This window comes from Mercenaria mercenaria, unplaced genomic scaffold, assembly GCF_021730395.1.
Source record: "Mercenaria mercenaria strain notata unplaced genomic scaffold, MADL_Memer_1 contig_4944, whole genome shotgun sequence".
NCBI classification, from domain to species: domain Eukaryota; kingdom Metazoa; phylum Mollusca; class Bivalvia; order Venerida; family Veneridae; genus Mercenaria; species Mercenaria mercenaria.
Window position 1 is genome coordinate 34,090 of NW_026463215.1, and position 23,548 is coordinate 57,637.

Here is a 23,548-nt window from a genome sequence, read left to right on the forward strand (position 1 = left end):
TCTTGGCAAAATAATTAGTTTGAACAATATTGGGAAACATTCAATTTTGAAATGTAATACTTTATTTCCTCTTCAATAATTGGTTTATAAACTTGTTATATATAAACCTTATTACTTCACTTGATATGTAGAGGAAAGTTTGAGTAATAATGAGATTTATGGTTAATATTTACGCTAGGACTAATGTTTGCGCAATAAGTGAAAAGTTAACCTTCGCGAACATTTCTGCTTTTACAGCAATAGCAGCCTTTTGCATGTAGAGTATCGCTTACAACAGTGTTCGAGTCAAAGAGCAGCGAGAAAGAACACTAAGAGACGGATTGATTTACAAGTGTCAGTATTACTTTTTCAAAATTGGCACTTAAAACAATATAAAGGAAGCGGTGATAAATATAATCATCAAATATCATTGCAACTGAAACAGGCAAGTTCTATAAGAACATATACACCGCTTCACCAACATATCACAACGAGGGTTTTGATTATAAAAATGTATTTCATTGATTTAAACGAGTCATACCTTGTACCAGTACTTTTAAACCTTCCGTGTCTATAAATAGAAATATCGTATTTCAACTTGCTATTTGTTACAGGTAATAACAGGTGATGGTTTATGCTTTAATATCATTTAGTTTTTTACCTTTTTGGGATACTTAGAGACGACATGGAAAAGGTTTGTGTTTTCCATTTTTCATAATTTTTATCAAGTAAGAGTGTAAATCACATGTGCATTTTCATACTGAAATATATTATATTTCAATATTCTCTATACTATAACTATTTCGTTGCTAATGTAAAAAAAATTGTCAATGATTAGTTCTTCTGTAATTCATCATCAGGAAGTTATTTGTAAAAGTTAAATATTTTACGGTTTTCTCTTTTCGCACCACATCCTAGTAACCTACTTTTTTCTTCCAACAAAAACCTAGTTTAAACAGGTATAATGCATTTATTGCAAAACATGACAGGTGGACAGTTTAAGCCCTTCTTGAATTAATGTGTTTTTAAACATACTATTAGATAAATTACTATCTTGCTAACTGTAGAAACGTAGAAACAAAGCGTGGTCTAACTTAAATAAATACATGTATACTGCTACGTTTTTTAATCCCCCGCCGTGGCGGAGGGATTATAGGAATGGTATGCGTCCGTCCTTCCGTCCGTCTGTCCGTCCTTCCGTCCGTCCTTCCGTCGTTCCGTCCGTAACAAAATCGTGTCCGGTCCATATCTCCTAAACCCCTTGAAGGATTTTCATGAAACTTGGGTCAAATGATCACCTCATCAAGACGATGTGCAGAACCCATGAGTCAGCCTTGTCGGTTCAAGGTCAAGGTCACAACTCAAGGTCAAAGGTTTGAGCCTTCAGTTTTGTGTCCGCTCTATATCTCTTAAACCCCTTGAAGGAATTTTATAAAACTTGGGTCAAATGATCACCGCATCAAGACGATGTGCAGAACCCATGAGTCAGTCATGCCGGCTCAAGGTCAAGGTCACAACTTAGGGTCAAAGGTTTGAGCCTTCCATTTTGTGTCCGCTCTATATCTCCTAAACCCTTTGAAGGATTTTCATCAAACTTTGGTCAAACGATCACCTCATCAAGGCGATGTGCAGAACTTATGAGTCAGCCATGTTGGCTCAAGGTCAAGGTCACAACTGAAGGTCAAATGTTTGAGCCTTCCATTTCGTGTCCGCTCTATATCTCCTAAACCCCTTGAAGGAATTTTATAAAACTTGGGTCAAATGATTACCTCATCAGAACGATGTGCAGAAATTATGAGTCAACCATGCCAGCTCAAGGTCAAGGTCACAACTAAGGGTCGAAGGTTTGAGCCTTCCATTTGGTGTCCACTCTGTATCTCCTTAACCCCTTGAAAGATTTTCATCAAACTTGGGTCAAATGATCACCTCATCAAGAACTCATGAGTCAGCCATGTCAACTGAAGGTCAAGGTCACAACTGAAGGTCAAAGGTTTCAGCTCTGTATCTCCTAAACCCCTTGACGGATTTTCATGAAACTTTGGTCAAATGATCACCTCATCAAGACGTTGTGCAGAATTCATGAGTCAGCCATGTCAGTTCAAGGTCAAGGTCACAGCTAAAATCAAAGGTTTACCCTTTCACTATCCATAGCAGTGGCGGGGGATTTAGATGTCTTTCAGACTGCCTTGTTATATATTATATTTATATTATTAATATTAAAAACATTCTCTGGCTTGATACTTCACGCTGTCACCTTGTAACTAGATACTTGTATTTCACAATTTATTAATGATTATCATCTTGGAAACACAAACGAAGTAACTAAGTATTCTGTGGTGTTTATCTTATTTTGAACAATGTGTACAACGTGTTTCCTCTATTAGACATTTTACGTTGTTCATACTGTACGTTTTACATACAGTAAATAAATACAAAACTGGTCAAATTCTAAAGAATCGGTATGATTGTAGTTACTGAAATATTTTCTTCTATCTTACGGTGTTATCTGGAACATTTCAAGTTTATTTTATAAACTGTAAAACATTGATTCGGCTGCAACATGATACTTCCATTTGTAAAAATCTTGTTAGTTCAATAAAACTTGTTAGTACGGTGTTCCGATAGGGCCGGTGTTTGTTTCCTCTGTTAAAGCGAAGAACGAAGCGCAAAGTTATGATTGTAAATACTTCGCGCTTCGCAAAAGTATCCTCTCGCTTTGTGTTAAGTTAAAAAAAACACTTTAACTTGTACAGTTGCACGCTTCGCAAGCGAAACTTAGCGCTTCATGTTTATACAGGAAGCATTTGCTGTATCTCATGGGACACTGTCGTGAAACCATTTGTCTTTTTCTCCAAATTATTGACATAAACCAGTATGAAGCTCACAAATGTTACAATTAAAGTTTTTATTTTATGTTAATAACTAAATATATGTATTTCAATATCTAAGGATTACGAAAACGATTGTGTGATTGAACTAAACGTTGGTGGAACATTAATGAACACATTGAGAAGTACAGTCACCAAGGAAGCAGACAGTCTGCTGGCCAACATGATAAAGGGAAATGTCCCGCTTACAAAAGATGGAACTGGAAGATACTTTCTTGACCGTGACCCCGTTATATTTGGTCACGTGCTAGAATTCCTGCGGTCTGGACTCCATCCTCCGCATAATAAAGTAATACATGTGTATGAATATGCGAAATACTTTGGAATTACGAAACTGGTGGATTTGATGGAACAGTTTCAGACAGTGCAATATAAAAAGCGAGCTGATGAAGCAAAAAGTAAGCTGGATCCAGTTAAGTATGACAAATTAAAACAAAATATTATTTGTAAGCTCGCTGGCTTAAGTCGGTTTAGAGACAAATGTGTCTGCATACAAACATGTGTCAACTCTGCAAATACCATTCCTGGTTGTACGTGTGAGAGTTGGAAAATAATCGGGGTACGAAAACAACAACTTGCAGGTACGAAGACTTATACTCATGCCTACACTTCAAAGCCTCCAATACCTACAGAGCTACCAATAACAGATGATAACCTACTGATAGCCATCAGAGAGGATTTGTATCAGCTTGGGTTTGGCAAACTTAGATACTATAGAGGGCAAGAAAATTGCAAGTGCCATTTTCATAGTGAATACCTCTATATTTTGCTTAGCAAGAGACATGAAGACAAATTGATAGATTTTCAAACTCAGTGGGAAAATATTTAAAAGACTGTACTCGGATGTGATGATTTATCTTTTTATCGTATGCCAGATGAGGACATTGTGCTTTTGACAAAATATAGCACTTGTATAATTAAAAGGGGATAAAAATGTACGAGCAGATCGAAACCCAGTCTGGCTGCAGATTGTTTTTACATTGTTGTACTTTGATAAGTACTTAATACAGACAGACAACTATTTCGATTGATATAAAAGACAGTATAACTGAAAATAAGAATTACATCTAAGACCATATATACATGGTAGTACAGAGAATTACACAAACTGAGAATTATTGTAACGGATTATTTAGCCAAAAGAAAGGTATTTGACTCGAAAACAATGTTCCAGCTGTAAGGTATATCAAACTTTAGTGCGTGTCTGAAAGTTTACAACAAACACCTAGAGGTAATAAAATATCAAACAAGCAAATTCGATGAATTGGTATCCCCGCCGAATGAGTTTGTGGTGAGGAATGGCAAAGACATATATTCGGCAAAAAGTTAATGATGTTACTAATACTAAGAATCAAATAACTTCATTAGTCGGGATCAATTTCACAGAAAAACAAATGTTTTAAGTGTATATAATAAACGTTTGTTTCGTTTTGGTCCTGATTAATGAAATTATTTTGAATGGAATATGTTGACTATAATAAGCTTAGCTTTTAGAAATATATGGAGATATTTGAAATGTGAGCTTGAAGTGTAACTAGAACAAAATATTGTATTCGAGTCGTTTGGCACCAAGTGTCGCTGTTTAACATGTACATATGAACTTAAAAGAACAGATGTACTTTAAAGAGAGCACAATCAAGTAAGAAATCTGGAACGTTGGTGGATGTGGTTACAAATTCACATGCTGATAAATATTCATGGAAGGTTTAAAAATTTTAATTTTTGTGGTGGAGTGTACATGTATATAGTATTTCATCTTTTACTTAGATATTTTAAGTTTTAGGGCATAAAATACTTTTATGTCAGGACGTCTATTTCCTTAGGCTGTGATCAATATGAAATGTTACATTCAATGTTTGTTCTGTTCACTCATGACATGTGTATACACTTTGTTATTTACAATCTAAAGATTTACAATCTAAAGAACATATATTGTCATTTTAATCGATACTTGGTATAATAAATGATATAATATATTCTGCAAACATGTAACCTTACATGCTTTACAATTTATCAATGTGATTAATCACTGTGATTAGCCTGGTCTTATCTTGTTATTTTGTATTTCTGTACATAATGTAACACGGAATTATTAACTAACAGTTTCGTTTTGAGAAGTTAAATAAGACTGATATTTAATTTAAGTACACTATAATAAAGGTTTGTTTACGTATATCTTGTTACATAAATGTCCTTGCCCAGGTCTCACGATTATTGTTTGAATAATGTACATACGCAACTGCTTGCAAAAGGATTAAATTGGGAAAGGGGATCATGATGTAACATTTCAAAATCATGACACGAATATGAGTAAAAACTGAAGAACTTTTTATCATTTTATTAGCTTTATGTATTTAAGTATTCTTTTATTACCTTGCAGTTGTGGTGTAGGTATATTTTGTAACTTATACAGAAATGTGATGATACTTCAAGCAAACGAAAATCAAAGTAAGATATATCAATTAAAATACCTGTACAATTTTCAAAATTGAAATAGTTATTTTACAGTAGAAAAGATTGCAGAAAGTATTTCCAAAATGAAGGGTATTTCTGACATATATTTGGATACGATGATGTTCAACTTCTTGTAATTTTAATTCGGCATTAATTAATACACGTTCTCATACACACTGGTTATTCGGGTACCTACTCGTGTGAGCGATACCGCCCTCGTGTGATTAATGTACATGTTGGTGAACAGGAAATTCACACCTGTAACACGTAATTATTCTGTATTTTACTGAAGATATGAAAAGTTTTAGTAGTAAATGTGTAAGATCATACATTAACTATATCCATGTCAAAGATCTATCTCATATAATCTGAATAACTGTGAAAAAATACGTTTTTTGTCGCGAAAATGAAGATATTTTAAGGCGATGGTATATATTTTCACGATTAATGGTATTATTTCTGATTATATTAGGAATTTTTTGTTAGGCAAATGAAAAGCAGTCATTCTGTCTCTTAGCCATTGCTTTCATTTCACAAAAACTTGAAGCACAGTAAAATTAGATAGATTTTTTCGAAGACAGTGTGTAGAAAATAAGATACCTCTGACGATGTACCATGGTACCATCCTCGTTGTTTCTGTCAATCCAGCGGATACCGTCCTCGTTATTGAAATGAACATTACATTGACACAGACCCCTTTTCTAAAATTTAGCGATAATATGCAATGACCAGCTAGGATAAAGATAAAACTTTGGTCTTTTATACTCTCCTAGGCTACTGGAAGCAGCCTATCCGAAGAAAAACTTCTCACAGAATTTCTTCAAGTTCGCTTTCAAGATCCATCTACATAGACACATTCTTAGGTGCATTTTCAATTGAATATTGCGACTTCCGTACGTTTTGTCTTGTTATTTAAGTTGTTATGGGGTACAAAATGTTTGCAACAAAAACAAAAATTAAATTTGTTCAGAAATTCTATGATTTTTGTCAAAGATTTTATTGCGGTCGACCCATGTATAGCTTCGTTTTGAGGAATAAAGCCAGTAATTCGGTCGAAAATGTGCTTCGTTTGAGTAGTCGAAAGAAGTCAGAAGTAAACAGATCCTTATTTCCCCATTTTTGTGCGAAAATTCGTGTAGAACAAGTGCATTAATCACACATTTTTACTGCGTGAATACATGAGACCTCTTCACATACAAGTTTTGCAGATCGAAACCGAAAGTAGGGGGTTTATTGTGCGGACAGGAGCATATACGCGCCATTTTAGGGTAGCAGACTACAACTGACCGGCATTTTACTAGAAACTATTCAGCTCCCTCTTTATTTTTATCGTTACTTTAACTTATGATAGAACTTTCATGAAAAATAGGTGTTGGAAAAAGTGAAGTTCTATTAAGGTAGGTAAAGAGGGCATGAAGTTTAGTAGGTCTGCAGGTTTGTCGAACAATTCAAGCCTCGAGCAATTTGCTTATCATCCACCTGTTGAAAGCAGAGCTAAAATGGTGGGAAATGAAAAGACAAAAAGAAAGCGACGAGAAATTTTGCTTGTTTTTGGTAACCATTTGTACATTATTTCAAAGTTATTACTGCTCGCCTGATACTTAAACTTTAACAAAATATCATCTTACCTGTCTTATAGTCTGATGCTAATTCTGTTTTGCAAATAGTGATTATGAATCTAAAGGCAGTAGGTTAAAGTATAAAATTCAATCTGCTCTTATATTGTGCCATTGTAGATTACAAGAAAGCGTTTGATTCTGTAGATCGTATGTGTCTTTGGAATAAATTGCTACAGCATAGCATTGATGGAAAAATCTTTAAGGCTGTTTATTATGCAATATATGATAAAGCCAAATCTTGTATAAAGAGTAGCCAAAGTCTATCAAATTTCTTTATTAGCTCAACTGGTGTACGACAAGGTGAAAATTTATCACCAATATTATTTTCTGTTTTCTAGAATGATTTAGTCTCATATATGTCTAATTATTGTTCAGGACTAGTAGAATTATCAAACAATGTATAGGACCTGCTAAGTGATGATATTTCAGAAATGTTCTTCAAGCTATTTTTGTTATGCAAATGATAAGTGTTATTTGCAGAATCTTAAAATGATTTACAATCTGCATTAAATGTATGTCAGAATATTATGATATTTGGAAACTTACAGTTAATTCAAATAAAACTAAGGTTGTTTTTTTCACGTGGAAAAGTACAAAATAAGTCTACCTTTTATTATGATAATGCGGCACTTGAAGTAGTAGCTGACTTCACTTATGTAGGAATTAAATTTAACTACAATGGTAACTTCAATAAAACTAAGCTATATTTGGTTGACCAAGCTAGAAAGGCTATGTATGCTCTGTTGAAAAAGTTGCAGCTTAGTATTGATTCACAGTTCCAGATTTCTTACTTGATTATGCTCTCTTTAAAGTACATCTGTTATTCATTTGAGTCTGTGGTTCAACCAATATTATTGTATGGATCAGAGTATGGGAGTGTGTTGATGTTAGCATTGTTAAAAGTTTTCAGCTTAAATTTTTAAAAACATTACTGAAGGTTAAAAAGTCAACACCTTATGTCATGGTTTTTTGGTGAGCTTGGGGTATTACCAATAGATATTATAACTAGAAATCGAATATTGAACTATTGGAGTACAATTTATTAAATGGTAAACAAGAAAAGATAAACTGTATACTTTACAGGTTCATGTATAGACTCCATCGGCAAAATGTAAATTATTGTTCTTGGATTTCATATGTAAAAGAATCTTTAGAACAACTTGGATCTGCTGAATTCTGGTTGAATCAGTCAGTACTTTCACCAGTGTATTTCCGCAATATTCTTATTTTAGAATGTCCCTACATTGATTTGGACAGAGTAAAATATATACCAAATGACTTTCAACTGTCAAATGTAATGTCATTTCAACGTTTATTTCAAAGTAATGATGGTACTCTTCTTTTTAAGTTAGCATTGTTTGTACAGAAAATACTTCAAATTTTTAGGTAGGGATAGGTCTTTGTCACTGGCAGTTATTTGCTGGCCAGTTAAAACAATGTTTTCAACCTGGTTAATTCTAAATGTACACCATCTTCTATGTTTTAGCTAACAAAATATTTGTATCAGATCTATTATGACCGTAAAACTACTGTTTTATTTTATGTATTTAATTTAGTGTTTTGTTAAATTTGTTGTTATTATAATGCTGATGCCGTATGGGCCTAGTTATAAATAAAATCTTGAAATATTGAATCTCACAGGTTTCCTTCCTAGACGTACATTTAACGTTTACAACCGCTGTGAGGAGTGTTTGAACAAACATTAAAAAGAGAAAGAATCGAATACCCAAACTTTCATATCTGCTTCTGTTTCTTCAGTTAGTCACCTGTAAGACACTTATACAGTAGTGTATATTGTATGCACTTGTAAACAAGTCGCGTAATTAGCACTACCTTAATGGACGGTGCGCCTATGAACAGAGGTGAATATTACAAGATACGATAAATGGCAGATTTATGAAGCCAGAGCATCTCCCTAAACGAATACATGCCCAGAGAGAGGGTCCACTTTCCCTTTCAGGAAGAAAAAGAAGGTCTTAACATCAGCACTTTTGCTCGGTTTGTGACAAATTTGGTGGTTTTCATAATGAGACTGAATTAGAAAAAGAAGAACTTCAAGAAGACAAGATGATAGAATGCGTAGAATAGAGGGTGGGTGTGAGGGAAGATTTATTATTGGTGAAATACTGCTAACACGGTCCACTCCCATTCTTTACATCTTTAAAGTTAAAATTCTAATCAAATAGATCTACTAAAGGTCGGGTTTCACATTTCCAGTTCTTATTTCCAGATCTTCAAAGCAATATATTACCTTCAATTGCGTTTATTTAGTGTACCGTATGCGGAAGCAATCGCTGCGGGGAGTTTTTATAAATGTTCATTGACATAACGAGGACGGTACCCATGTGCAAACGGGTAGGTATCTTTGTTTATTTTCATCCATTTCATTCATTAAAATGTTCAACATTCTTAAATATGTGTCATACGTTGGCATTGTTTTTATATACCCTAAACAACCTACATGTACATAAATCACACAAGGGCGGTATCGCTCATACGAGTAGGTACCCGAATAACCAGTGTGTCATATAAAAAATCCAAGTGCATTTTTCCAATATTGACCTCACACCGACATATAACTTTGCACCTTAAAGGCACAGAGAAAGAGTACTATCACATTTGATCGAATTAAATATAAAGGACCACTCAAGGTCAGAACAATGTTATTCCTAATTTGATTAATTTGCGCGTTGAATAACTCATTAAACGTCAAAGCACTCCAAATAGTTCAGTAAAAATACGAAATTTAGGGGAAAAAATTTGCACAGAAATGATTTTGGCATGTGTGATCTATAACACACCAAGAATGACATAGCAAAAATCTACCAAAATCCAATGATGCAAATCCCCTATTTTTGGGGTAAAATGTTGAAAAAATGAAACGAAAGTGCAAATTTTTGGAATTCCATTACAGCTTCATATATACTTATCTAAACATGTCAAAACTTTAAAGGATATAAGCAGAGTCTATTACCAGTCACCTAAAATTATATTTGAAACAATATAAATCCAATATGGCTGCCAAATCCAATATGGCCGCCATAACTTAAGGGAATTTCTGGAACTGATTCATAATATGTTTTATACTGCATCTGAGTGTGACAAACATTCATATGATAACAGAAAAGGAAAACAACGTTCATTAGACATAATCCCTACAGCACTTTAATCCAATATTACATCATAATATGTCTTATTTCCAATATGGCCGCCTAAAACAACATGATAACCAACAATTTTAGCATTATCTTTATGAAATGGGTAACAAGTACCCTTACAGAAACAAAGGTAGTGGCTAGCAAGCCAAGCTGCTACCTAGTCACTTCTAGTTTTGATAGCAAAAACTAGTAGCAGGAAAGAAGCAGGTGGTAGCGAGTATCTGCTATGTACCTGCTATCTTGATGACTCACTACTTGTAGAGACACCCCACTTTCGGTATCAGGAACCTGCTGGCACAGTCATAAGGTAGCGACAAAGCGATTTTAGTGGCACATTAAGTCTAATATGACAGCAGCTACCTGATACCATAGCAGTAAAGTACCACTCAATATGATGTCATTGTGTAGGCCCTCCATCATTTATCATGATATCACAATGTCTGTAGGTGGAAATGAAATGTTCAGTGTTTGGGACATGTGATGTAGTTGCTCGATTCAAATGTATAAGATGTTATCTATTCTGATTTACTCAAGAGGGTGATTTTTTTTATTTTCACGCAGGTAAGAGTCTCTCTGATTGTTAGTTTTTTATAAGAATGTCAGAAAATCAGATAACATTACCCAAGTTGAATTTAAGATGACGCTGCTATGTTGTTTCATCCAGATATTCCAGGAGCCGATGTATTTTCATATCCGTAAAATATAAATTTAGTTATTTTTTGCTTCAGAAGTCAATTTTACAAAACAAGAGATGAGGGCATATGTTGTTCTAGTTAAGTTGAGTGATTTACATGATAAATAGAAAATCAAGAACTGCCTTTTGATACAAATGTTATCAGGCCTAGGCAGCGCATATCAGCCTCGACCTGATAACATTAATATCAAATGACAGTTGCCTGTTATTTTTATCATCGATACTTGCCATTTGATATATCAATACAAACTTTTCTATCAATGACAGCTCTGTGAAATAAATAATAAAATCTGTAAAAAGATCCATTGGAAGCAAAGAATACAACCCAGAATAATAATAACAGACCTGGTTTGATTGAGTCTGTTCATAAGAGGTAATGAAATGTGCAACACCTCTCATACCCACTAGCACCGGCTAAAGCGGAACTCTATTACATATGTTGAATGGACTCCATGATCCCAAAGGACCAGAAAATATAACAACACTGAAACCAAGTACGGGGAGACTTTTTACAGCCGCCACACGGCACTTAAAGATTGATGTTGAGATAGTTAATAAAATCTGTAAAAAGATCCTTTAAAAGCAAAGAATGCAACCCAGAATAATAATAGCAGACTCGGTTTGATTGAGTCTCTTCATGAGAGGTAATGAATCAATATTCTTAGTAGTCAATATTATGTCTCCAAATATACAAATGGTTAATATTTTGTTAATTTTCACTTCTGTTGATTTTGGGTCTGTATGTTGAGCCAGTCTTTTGAACTTCTACATTTGTTTAGCTCACCAATCAGGTGAGCTGTCGAGAGTACATTCGTCCGTAATCTGTCAGCCTGTCATTAAATCCTAGGCATAGACGATTTCCTTGTGGACACTCTAGAAGCCATATTTTTTTTTGCTTTCTTCACGAGTCTTAGTCATGATAGGTCAACCTAGGTCTATGTCAACTTTTTCAGTTTTGAACACTGTGGGATTAGTACATTAATTATTTTTGTGGTCCCATCTTCATGATACTTTACTATGTTTACACTAGGTGGATTAGATGACATCTAGAAATATTCTTCAATAATCTCAAAGGTAGCAGCTCGGTATTATGAAAAGGTAGCAGGTAGGTAGCGGCTACCAGTACAGCAAGAACACTAATATGCATGCAAAACACTACCAATAGAAGCTAAGTAGCAGGAAAAAGTAACAGCTAGCCACTACAAGTAGCAGAAAAACTAATTTGCATACAAGACACCAACAATAGCAGCTAGCGGCTACTGGTAGCAGTGTGGTAGCAGCCACTTAACTGTTTGATCTGCCTAGCTGTTATTGGTAGCGAGAGGCCAATTATTTCTGTAAGGGTAATAACTTACTTTCACAAAAAAATGTATAGCTTTACTTAAAAGTTAAATGCTATATGGTATTGTGATAGCTAGTATCTCTACCAATACAATATCAATGCAAACATTCAAACAAGTCCCGATTTCTGAGCTTTTATTTTTTGTAGATGTAGTGAACGTTAGATTGTCAAGTCCTCTGCATGTGAACTAAATTCTGAACCTACTTTTCTGTAACTACATGCTAATGTTTTGCACCTTGTTACCTGGGCCCAGTTGTTTGAAATATTAACGCGCGATTAAGCTAATGGTTGATTAACATTTAGGGTTATATTTCAACAGTTTAGAAGACTTAGTAAATCAAAGTTATAGATTAAGGAATATGAACAATAAAATGTCCTTACCATAAAACCAAAACATCATACTAGTGTTCCACATTTTCTAATATTTTGGATCAAAAGTTAACCAGCGGTTAGTTCAACAACACGTTAAATTTTCGAACAACTGGACCCTGATTGGCAAATATAGCAAACAACTTTCATGACAACTATTCCGTCTGATCGACGTGCAGAGGACTTAGTTGTGATAAATCGTTTGTATCGGAGTTTAGTGCTGACTAAATCTTTAACAATCTAAAGTTCTGTAGTGGGAATTCAGTTAGATTTAATTACATCACTGTAAAAGGCCACAGGAGAAACAGCCAATCCGAGAGGATGATACCAATCACCTGGCCAGGAGGACCAATCATCGACGAGCAGACTAAATCTTTAACAATGTAAAGTTCTGTAGTGGGAATTCAGTTAAGTTTAATCACATCACTGTAAAAGGTCTCAGGAGAAACAGCCAATCAGAAAGGAGGATCCCAATTACCTGACCCGGAGGACCAATCATCGACGAGCATCATCGCTTAACGTCCAGACTCCATTGAATCTACACATATTCTGTATCCCCAACTGGAACTATTCTGTATCACCAACTGAAATCCAAGGCCATCTTGGGTAGTTAGTGACTGCATTGTATTTATATCTGTCTGTTAAACTCCTTCCGCCCCTGATAGGTGTACCGGACCCGGTATAGTGATGGCCATTTTCGCTATATTGGTGTCAGAAGTGGGATTAATGCAGCATCCTGGTTGTCTATAGCACACGTGGAACTAGGAGAAAAAGTTAGATATGTAGTATCTGCATTATTGTACAGAAAATATTGAGCGCTAGAAACAGGGGTGACTACAGAATCCATTCTTTCTAGGGCATCCAAAGAAAGGGTAAGTAAGGTATCTGATTTATGGCAGAAGTCATATGGGTGCTAGACTTGAGGGTTACTAGGTATCCACATTGTCTAAATTGCACGTGGCTTGAGCAGAATGGTAGATACATTATTTGTATTACTGGCCAGATTGCTTTGGATGTTGGAATTATGGGTTGATACGGTTGTCGTATTTTCTAAACTGTTAGGGGTGTTTCAAGAAAGGTTAAGTCAATATCTGCACTAACACATATAGTGCTAAGATTATGAGTGGATACAGTCTCTTAATGATCTCCTGTACTAATCAACTTGTTTGAATTAAATATGGTGTTATTCCTACCAGGCCTACAATCATAAGTGGTGTCAGCAATATTACTCCCACCATCATCTGATACAGTCATCAAGCTAGTTACCAGTCAATGTACTGCTCTTCTGTGGATACTCATCACTGATTTCCTCAAGACTTAAGTCTGGACACAGTAGAGAACTAACAGCCCCAGAGCTATTTGCCTGCTGTCCCCAAGGTTTCGGACATTCGCCCAGCACAAGAGCACTACACTCATTCACCCCCACCCCCCATTTTACTACATCTACAAAAATAATAGCTCTGAAATCAGGACTTGTTTGATTATTGTTGAAGAAATAAAGGGTAGAATAATTCAGAAATATCTGTTTTGTTGAGAAACAGTGTTTCCTAAATGTTAAATGTTTAGCAGACATCATGATTACATATATACAGGAAGTAACTATGTAAGTAAGACATCGAAATCAAATAAAAGAATGCATTCATATCCGCATGCGTACTTTCCTAAGTGTATATTTCAGGGCTGTAGGAACAGTTTGGGTGGGGTGTCCCCAATAATTTGACTGATAAAGGTAATTATCATAGCAAATATTTTGACAGCGAGTCAACTTTAGCTGATTTTCGTAATGTGTGCGCCCATTCTCCCAATCTGAAAATGCTTTCTTCGGTCCTGTATTTGACTTTGAAAGAGATTCCATATAGTTATTCTTCAGGTTAAAGAAATTAGGGTTCCAACCCTTTTCTTCCAAATCTGATCCACAAATTTAAAACAAAATATTTGTAACACAGTTAAAGAACTTTAAAAATGCACTATAGAATTGTATCAAAGGTATTTCTGTGTATCTTTTTATACATGCACTGTTAAGAAGTCATTGAAAACAATGTACAAGATAAGTTTCAACATTTTTGAGCTTAAAAATTCCAATTTATTAATAGATATAGGCGTATTATCAATATTTCAGAAAGTCGCGGTTTAAGATACAGTTTCCAGCTTTTTTGCCCAAAAAATCAAATTTTGCATACTTGGATTTGGTAGATTTTTCACTATAGACTCAGCACATGTTGTAGAATATGACAACACAAAAAACATTTCTGTGCAAATTTTTTCCGTTATTTGCATTTTTTGACACTAGATTTACTGGACTACAAGTTGTCTAGCGGGACGGTTACGGTATAGGACGGATTACACCAAACCGGAAGTGACTACTCAGTGAAGTAGTCCAAAATGTAGTTCCATGCTATGGATGAAATCTGGTATAATGAGTGACATGAGGAGGTGACAGTTAAATTTTTGGCTTATGTTTATTGCTTATAGTATTGAGAATAGATCTAGACCATTTTCATTGTAAATTTCTTGGAATAAGTTTTATTCTTTTCGAAAAATGTCTACCTACGCGTAACTGCTAAACGGCTGTTTTCATGGGGGCACTTTTAGCTCACCTGAGCAATGCTCAGGTGAGTTTTTCTGGTCGCTCGATGTCCGGCGTTTGTCTGTCGTCTGTCGTCTGTCTGTCCGTCAACATTTAGCTTGTGTATGCGATAGAGGCTGTATTTTTCAACTGATCTTCATGAAAATTGGTCAGAATGATAACCTTGATGAAATCTAGGCCGAGTTTGAAAATGGGTCATCTCGGATCAAAAACTAGGTCACTAGGTCAAATCAAAGAAAAACCTTGTGTATGCGATAGAGGCTGTATTTTTCAATTAATCTTCATGAATATTGGTCAGAATGATAACCTTGATAAAATCTAGGCCGAGTTCGAAAATGGGTCATCTTGGGTCAAAAACTAGGTCACTAGGTCAAATCAAAGAAAAACCTTGTGTATGTGATAGAGGCTGTATTTTTCAGTTGATCTTCATGAATATTGGTCAGAATGATTGTCTTGATGAAATCTAGGCCGAGTTTGAAAATGGGTCATCTGGGTTTAAAAACTAGGTCACTAGGTCAAATCAAGGAAAAACCTTGTGTATGCGATGGAGGCTGTATTTTTCAATTGATCTTCATGAAATTTTGTCAGAGTAATTTCCTTGATGAAATCTAGGCCGAGTTCGAAAATGGGTCACCCGGGGTCAAAAACTAGGTCACTAGGTCAAATCAAGGAAAAACCTTGTGTATGCGATAGAGGCTGTATTTTTCATTTTATCTTCATGAATATTGGTCAGAATGATTACCATGATGAAATCTAGGCCAAGTTTGAAAGTGGGTTATCTGGGGTTAAAAAATAGGTCACTAGGTCAAATCAAAGAAAACCCTTGTGCATGCGATAGAGGCTGTATTTTTCAACTGATCTTCATAAAATTTTGTCAGAATGAAAGCCTTGATGAAATCTAGACCAGTTTTGAAAATGGATCATCTGGGTTCGAAAACTAGGTCACTAGGTCAAATCAAAGAAAAACGTTTTGTATGCGATAGAGGCTGTATATTTTAATCGAGGTTGATGAAATTTAGTCAGAATGATTGCCTTGATCAAATCTAGGTCAAATTCGAATATAGGTCATCTTAGCTCAAAAACTAGGTCATTAGGTCAAATTGAAGAAAATGCTTGTTTACACTTAAGAGACCACATTTTTGATCCAATCTTAATGAAAATTGGTCAGAATATTTGTTTCCATGAAATCACTATGTCAAACATGTTTACACTGTTATGGTGTTTTTATCAGGTGAGCGACCTAGGGCCATCTTGGCTCTCTTGTTAGAGGGTGATGTTTCTCAGAACAGATTTTTTTTCTTATATTCAACATAACATGTCAATATTTTTCTATTTTTGATAAGAAGACATGTTATACTAAATGACCATATATGGTTTTCATATCATTGAAATGCTCTAAAGTGCTGAAAATGAGGTCTGAATGTTTTGTTATTAATATGAAATAAATAAGGAATTGAATTGGTAGAATGTAACCTATACATGCAACTAGCTATTTAAAAGAACAACATAACGATTGTATGCACTATACTCTGGGAGTGTTTTATGTAATTATGATAGTCTCCAAAATGTTGCAAAAGTGACGTGATGACTTTACGTAAATTGTAGTAGAAATCATTTCGCATTTTTGCAACACAATTGAAATATTCTTTATATGAATTTGATTAATATTTAGAATAAGACTCAGATAAAATTATTTTTAACTCATGTTTGCCTATCTGATGAACTGGTGGCTATACTTTAAGAAATAACACATATGTCCTTATATTTTATTTACTGATGAAATTATGGGAACATATTTATTTTTTCGATTCTAAACACGCAAATACTTCACATTTTACTGCCCGATACGTCATTCGGCGGGCCGTATACTATTATAAACACCTCACCACGTTTGGAAAGAGCTGTACAACGGATTTTTCTGATTACTAACTTATTATTAAAGTATAACGTACTTACAACTGAAAATGTCATTTCAGTAACATCTTATGTCTGATATAAAAGAAGTCAGATCAAATTTTATGAAGTCTAGCTTTGCAGTTCTAAAAACGTGACTTACATTGTATGACGAATACAATGTACACGAATAGATTATGTTATATTATGCTATTTGATGCAGCTTTATGCAATCTAAGGGCAAGAACCCCAGTAATGTTCTAATGTGAAGAGTACGATAATTATGCACCTTACTGGTTACTTATCAAAAGGGAAGATAAGGCACCGCATGTCCGTGTCTGTAAATGTTTTATATAATGCTATATGCAAGGAAGCAAGGGTTTCTGGAAACTATGGGTTTATTCTAACCCGTATAGATAAAAAGAACTTATTAACATGGCAAACGATGCAAATATAGTTTTAAAACTGCGTTTTGATATGTGAGTCTAGAGTAATAACTGTAACTGATAAAACACATTTATTGTCAACTCATATTTCGACTGAAAAGTTCGTGTCACATGTCCGTAAAAGCAGAACAACAGTATTATTCAAGAAATAGGTACGAGTTGTTTTCCTTAATAGGTATTGCTTCGAATTATTTTCAATACAAATGTTTTACACAACACAGTACTTTTCATTAAGAACTGTCAAAAGTTTGTGTGTGAGAAGTGCAATATGATGGAATTGAATATCACATGTGCATATACTTCTAAATGGATTTGCTGTCTTATATATTAAGTAACTGTATGTTCCAAGTCCGAGCTCGGATAAAATCATATGCGTAACATATTTTCAATTCGTCAGTGATGACACCGGCATTTGTCAAATAAATGAGCCGCACCATGAGAAAACCAACATAGTGCATTTGCGAACAGCATGGATCCAGACCAGACTACGCATCCGCGCAGTCTGGTGGGGATCCATGCTGTTCGCTTTTAAAGCCTATTGCAATCAGAGAAACCGTTAGCAAACGGCAATGCATCCGCGCAGTCTTGTCTAGATCCATCTATTCGCAAATGCACTATGTTGGTTTTATCATAGGGTGGCTCATATGTTAATCTTGTTACGAACATGCACGGCATATCTAGCTTTGTATTTTGACCTGTCACGTCCATGTCTGCATTTTTTTTTAATTAGAAACAATATGCAAGGTTTTGCCTTCATGTGGAATGGCGCTGCAAGAGAAAATCTTCTAAATCGCTTCTTGTTTCAGTTTTTCAAATTGTTTAAAATCAATTTGACTCTTGGGTTCTGCTATTCGCTTTTGATGTTGTAATGTTTGAAACTTTTTCTAATGATTCTACAACTAACTATATGTTAAAGTATACCGCGAGGCCATAAAAGTCCAATATAACTTCTTTTGGTGGTTAACTTCAAAATCTCATGTTCAAATAGGGGTCAGTTTTACTCGATAAAGTAGCGACCACCCTTGTTATCACGTGACGTCCACTAAACATGGCTGCCAACATGCTTTCCGAGTCCTTTTTTAGAGTGTTCAGCAATGTTGTCATCAACTTCCCACCAACATTCAGCTTAACAACATCTGGAAACTTTCAAAATAAAACAGATTTTTGTTATAATATGATAAAGAAATATATAAAAAAAGATTAACTAACGCATTTATGACTCTGCATGGCCATTTTGTACATACAAATTCACTATTTTTGTTGTTGTGGGGTTTACACACAATCAGATCATATGACAATTTTCCAGCTTTGACAGTGGAGAAAGACTCCAGATGCCACTCCGTGCATTATTCCATCACAGGCGGACACCTGGGTAAAAACACTGATCATCTGCAAGCAAGCTAGATAGCTTTCTCACATGAAGAATTCATCGCCTCGACTCGAACCCATATCGGTGAGGGGCAAGTGATTCGAGGTCAGCGACCCTAACCACTCGGCCATAAGGCCCAATAAGTCACTGTTGACGCATTAATCTACATAAAACACAGTGATAAATTGTCACAAATGTGCCTGTATATCAACTTTTTGTTATAAAAGCTGTATAGTGTCATATCACTTCGGTTCTATATTCATCTTAAATTGATTCTGAAAACAAATTCTTTTGACTTAAAAACTTTTTATGGCGAGAAACGTGCATCTCTACATGGGCATCAAAAAAAGAGTTGACGTCTGTTTAATTTACATTTAGAAAATGTGTTACTGTACATTACATGAATTGCCAGGTTTTTCTAGACAAGTTGCATAGGTGTGACTAGTGGAATACGGCATTCCAGACCACGTTTTCCCTTCTTTGTCTATATAAAGCTGCCATCTTGGATTGGGAGGAGTCAATTTTCGGGATGGGACTCATTTGAACGAAATAATGTGCGTTAATATGTTTATCTTTGATTTCTTGAAAACTATAGCACCTACCGCTTGAAATTCACACACACATAGAGGACAGTATATTGCTAATGTTCGTGTAATTCTTATCTGGATCAGATCCAAGAGCACTTTTCCACTAACAAGCATACACTTCGGGCCCATATATCCACGTATGTGTTACTCATGTTAAATATTCAACCGGTAGAGGACATTCACCCGCTTCCCACTGTGGGGCTACTTGTTACTCCTCTACTGGTTGAAAAGCAGTTTCGGGACTATAGGAATGCGCTTTTCCGCCCACCTGTGATTCCGTCCGTCCGTCCGTTCGTCCGAAATTTCGTGTCCGTTCCATAAATCTGTCATCGATAAAGGGATTTTAGTAATAATTGGCACAAATGTTTCCCATGATGAGACAACGTATCATGCGCAAAACCCGGACCCAAAGCTCAAAGGTCAAGGTCACAATTGGAGGTTAAATTTAACAGGGCTTTTTTCCTGTCTTGACTATAGCTCTGCCATCCAAGAAGGGATTTTAACATTAATTGTCACATATATACTTCGTATGAGACGACGTGTCATGCACACGTTTCAGACCCCTAGATCAAAGGTTAAAGTCACATTTGGCAGTCAAATATTTACATGGCATGAACAGGGATATACTTCATAATGAAACGATGTATCATGTACAAGTTTCAGACCCCTAGTTCAAAGGTTAAAGTCACGCTTTGCAGTCAAATGTTTATATGGCATGAACAGGGTCTGTTTCGTGTTTCGTCCACAGCTCTGTCATTCATTAAAGGTTTTAATAACACTTGGAAGAACTGTTTTCCATGATGAGACGACGTGTCATATGCAAATTCCGGACCCCTGGCTCAAACATCAATGTAACAATTGGGGGTCAATGGTCAACAGCGCTTTTTCCCTGTCCGGTCCATAAACCTGCTATTCAAGAAAGGATTTTAATATTACTTGGCACAAATGTTCCATGATGAGACGACGTGTCGTGCGCAAATCCCGTACCCCTAGCTCGAAAGTCAATGTCTCAATTGGAGGTCACAGTCAATAACGGCCTTTTCATGTCCGGTCCAGTACTATGTCATTCATGAAGGGATAATAATATTACTTGTCATAAATGTTCCCCATTTACTAATATATAATAATATAATTAAAATAGTAATAATAAAAAATAGTCCCTGGTTTACCTTTAAGTGTCACATTAAAGAGAAAATTAAAAGAATAAGACGGGCATTGACTACATATTGCCGATGTGTGTGCAAGTAATTGCACGGACACACATATAAACAGACCGAACAGACAGACCGCATGGTGACTCCTATATACCACCCTCTTTCAAACTTCGTTTGCGGGTTATGATTATGAAAAAATACTACAGGAGCATAGGAAAAGCCGATATTTCATAAATAAGTCAGTTGCAAATAGGCATACAGTCTGACATTTGTACAGTACTCAAGCAAACACCCATACAGTCAGAAAATCACACCGCATCTTCTTTAATTGACGGTTATAAAAAAATGGAGATTTTGGCAATTTGAATATATTTTATTTTACCAAACTAGTATTGTTTTCTTTATCCATAAAACAGTGGGATTTACATGTAGATCATTTTTCAAGCAAGGAATAGGTATTTTTGACGCCTGCAGTGTACAACTTCTGGACAAAATCAGTGATCAATCGAGTTTTTATGCCCCCGAAGGAAGGCATATTAGTTTTCAAATGTCCATCCGTTAGTTCGTTCGTTCGTCACAACGCTAACTTTTTGCATGAAGGCACTTTACTCGCAAACCACTGCATCCAGGACCTTTAAACTTCACAGGCTGATAGTACCTTTTGAGTACATGATTCCTACTGACTTTGGGATCACCAGATTAAAGGTCAAGGTCACAGGGGCCAATGTTAACTTTTTGCATGAACGCACTTTACTCACGAACCACTGCACCCAGGTCCTTCAAACTTCACATGCTGATAGTACTTATTAAGTGCACGACTCCTACTGACTTTGGGATCACCAGGTCAAAAGTCAAGGTCACCAGGTCAAAGGTCAAGGCGCTGCGGGGGCATTTATCATCATTAGTGACAGCTCTTGTTTGCTATGATTTTACCTGTAATCAGACTTATACATTATATACAGAAACAAATCATGTTCCGCTTTCAATAAAATTTAAATATACGTACCATCAAAGCTTATCAGTCACTTTAAAATGGTGTTTTTCAATTTTTAGCTGTCAGATTATTGTTTTGATCGGTCGCAACAGGAAGAGGGGGAATACAATCGTTTATAGGGTGTCATATTTAAAAATAAATCGTAAATATTTCTTCCAGCAGTGTTACAGTTTATGAAAATGTCTTTCAAAGTGAATTACCGGTATTGGACCTACAGTATTTATTTTTAACTCTGAATTCTGATCATGCAGGCTAATGAAAAGAAATCTGATTTAAACATAAATTAGCTGCGCCAACTTCACTGTCCTAGATTCCGACCTTAGTTAATGCCACCAAGACATAACTAACGAGAACGATATGCATTTGAGTCATTACTTATTTCTCGAAGGTCGCAGAAATAAAAAAAATGCAGAAATAAACTAGGCCCATTTTGGGGCAAAACCGCAGGAATCTTTCATTCATTATTTTTCTATCTATAATAAATTTATTAAGAAAAAATGGCGGGAATTGAACCCGGGTCGCTCGGGAGCTAGTTCAATGCTCTAAGCACTGAGCCAGAGTCGACTCCCAAAGGCAGTTGTCGGATTGGTTTTAAACGTACAGGCTATGCATAAGGGACCGTAACATCCACCTTTTCAAAGAAGTCATCATTTATGAGGACGTATAAGCCATTTTGGCATATTAGAAAGTGCCATTTTTGGCATGAGATAAAGTTCGTATCCCGGACGAGCCCCCATCTTACGACTTTTGGGCGTAAAAAAGAATAACATTTTATAACGAAAAATTCCAACTGCCAGTTGCGGGATTCAAACCCGGGTCGCTCTGGTGCTAGTCGAATACTCTAACCACTGAGCCAAAGAGTCGACTCCCTGGCGCAGTTATCAGAGATTGGTTTTAAACGTAAGGCTATGCGTAAGTGACCATAACAACTATCAAAACTGACATTACAATGAAATGACTTATCACTAAGATTTTAACCATACATTTTCTCCTTGTTCTTTTTATTTTGTGCAATATACGCAATCTAGGGTTATTATTTTTGTAATTGATTGATCTCTAGTACTATTTCTACCAAACATGCCAAATGTATTTGCTATAACGCGTTTTATTAGTATACAAAATATATCATTATTATTGAAAAACCCTGACTGGCTGTTATGATAAGAGGGACCTAGAACATAACACTAATTTTATAGTGCAAGACATCAAATATAGCAGATGCTTTCTCTCGTGAGTTTTATTTCTATTTGTAGACAGGAGGCCTAAGAAGGCCTTATTTCAGTCACGAATTGGCCTACAGTTGATTTAGTACAGAATAGAAAGTGTGTTATCTCAAACGTCCAAAACCGAACAAATTATCTTACCTTACAGAGTTCAAATAGTCACCGATTTATTTCATTTTGCAAAGACCAGCAAAAATTTAACAATGACTATGTAGTAAATTCTATATTTGGTTCTTGTTGGGTTTAACGCCATACAGACTCAATTATAGGTCATATGACGACTTTCCAGCTTTTGATCATGGAGGAAGACCATATTTGCCTTGCCCTTACGTGCTTATTTCATCAAGGACAGGCACCATCGACCAAACCGTCGACCTTCCGTTAACCACCGGATGGCTTCCCCCCATGGAATATTCAACGCCTTGAGCGAGGCTCAAACCCACATCGGCGAGGGACAAGTAGTTCGAAGTAAGCGACCTTGACCACGCGGCAACGCTTTATCAACCTCAACATACTTTACGTGGGACCATGATAGAAATACAGAAATAAGAACATTTTTTTCTTTATGTAAAGAATGTATGGGTACAACATCATATCGACACAGTTATAGATCATATGGCAACTTTCCAGCTTTAAATGGTACATGAAGAACCCATTTGCCCGTCCTAGCATTATGTGAGACATTAATCAGCAATCTGGATAGAACAACCAGTCTTCGACAAGTCTGCTTTATGCCTCCTCACATGTAAATACCTACACCTTAAGCGATGTTGCAAACCCACAGATGTGAGG

The 23,548-nt window shown here is 35.7% G+C and overlaps 1 protein-coding gene across 1 annotated transcript; it reads left to right on the plus strand.

Moving 5' to 3' along the window:
- The first annotated feature begins 593 nt into the window (after positions 1-593).
- On the plus strand, positions 594-8,567 carry LOC123532154 (BTB/POZ domain-containing protein KCTD7-like). Its single transcript, XM_045313518.2, has 2 exons — positions 594-673; positions 2,929-8,567. The coding sequence occupies exons 1-2, from the start codon at positions 665-667 to the stop codon at positions 3,694-3,696; spliced, it is 777 nt and encodes a 258-aa protein (XP_045169453.2). The 5' UTR covers positions 594-664; the 3' UTR covers positions 3,697-8,567.
- The last annotated feature ends 14,981 nt before the right edge of the window (positions 8,568-23,548 follow it).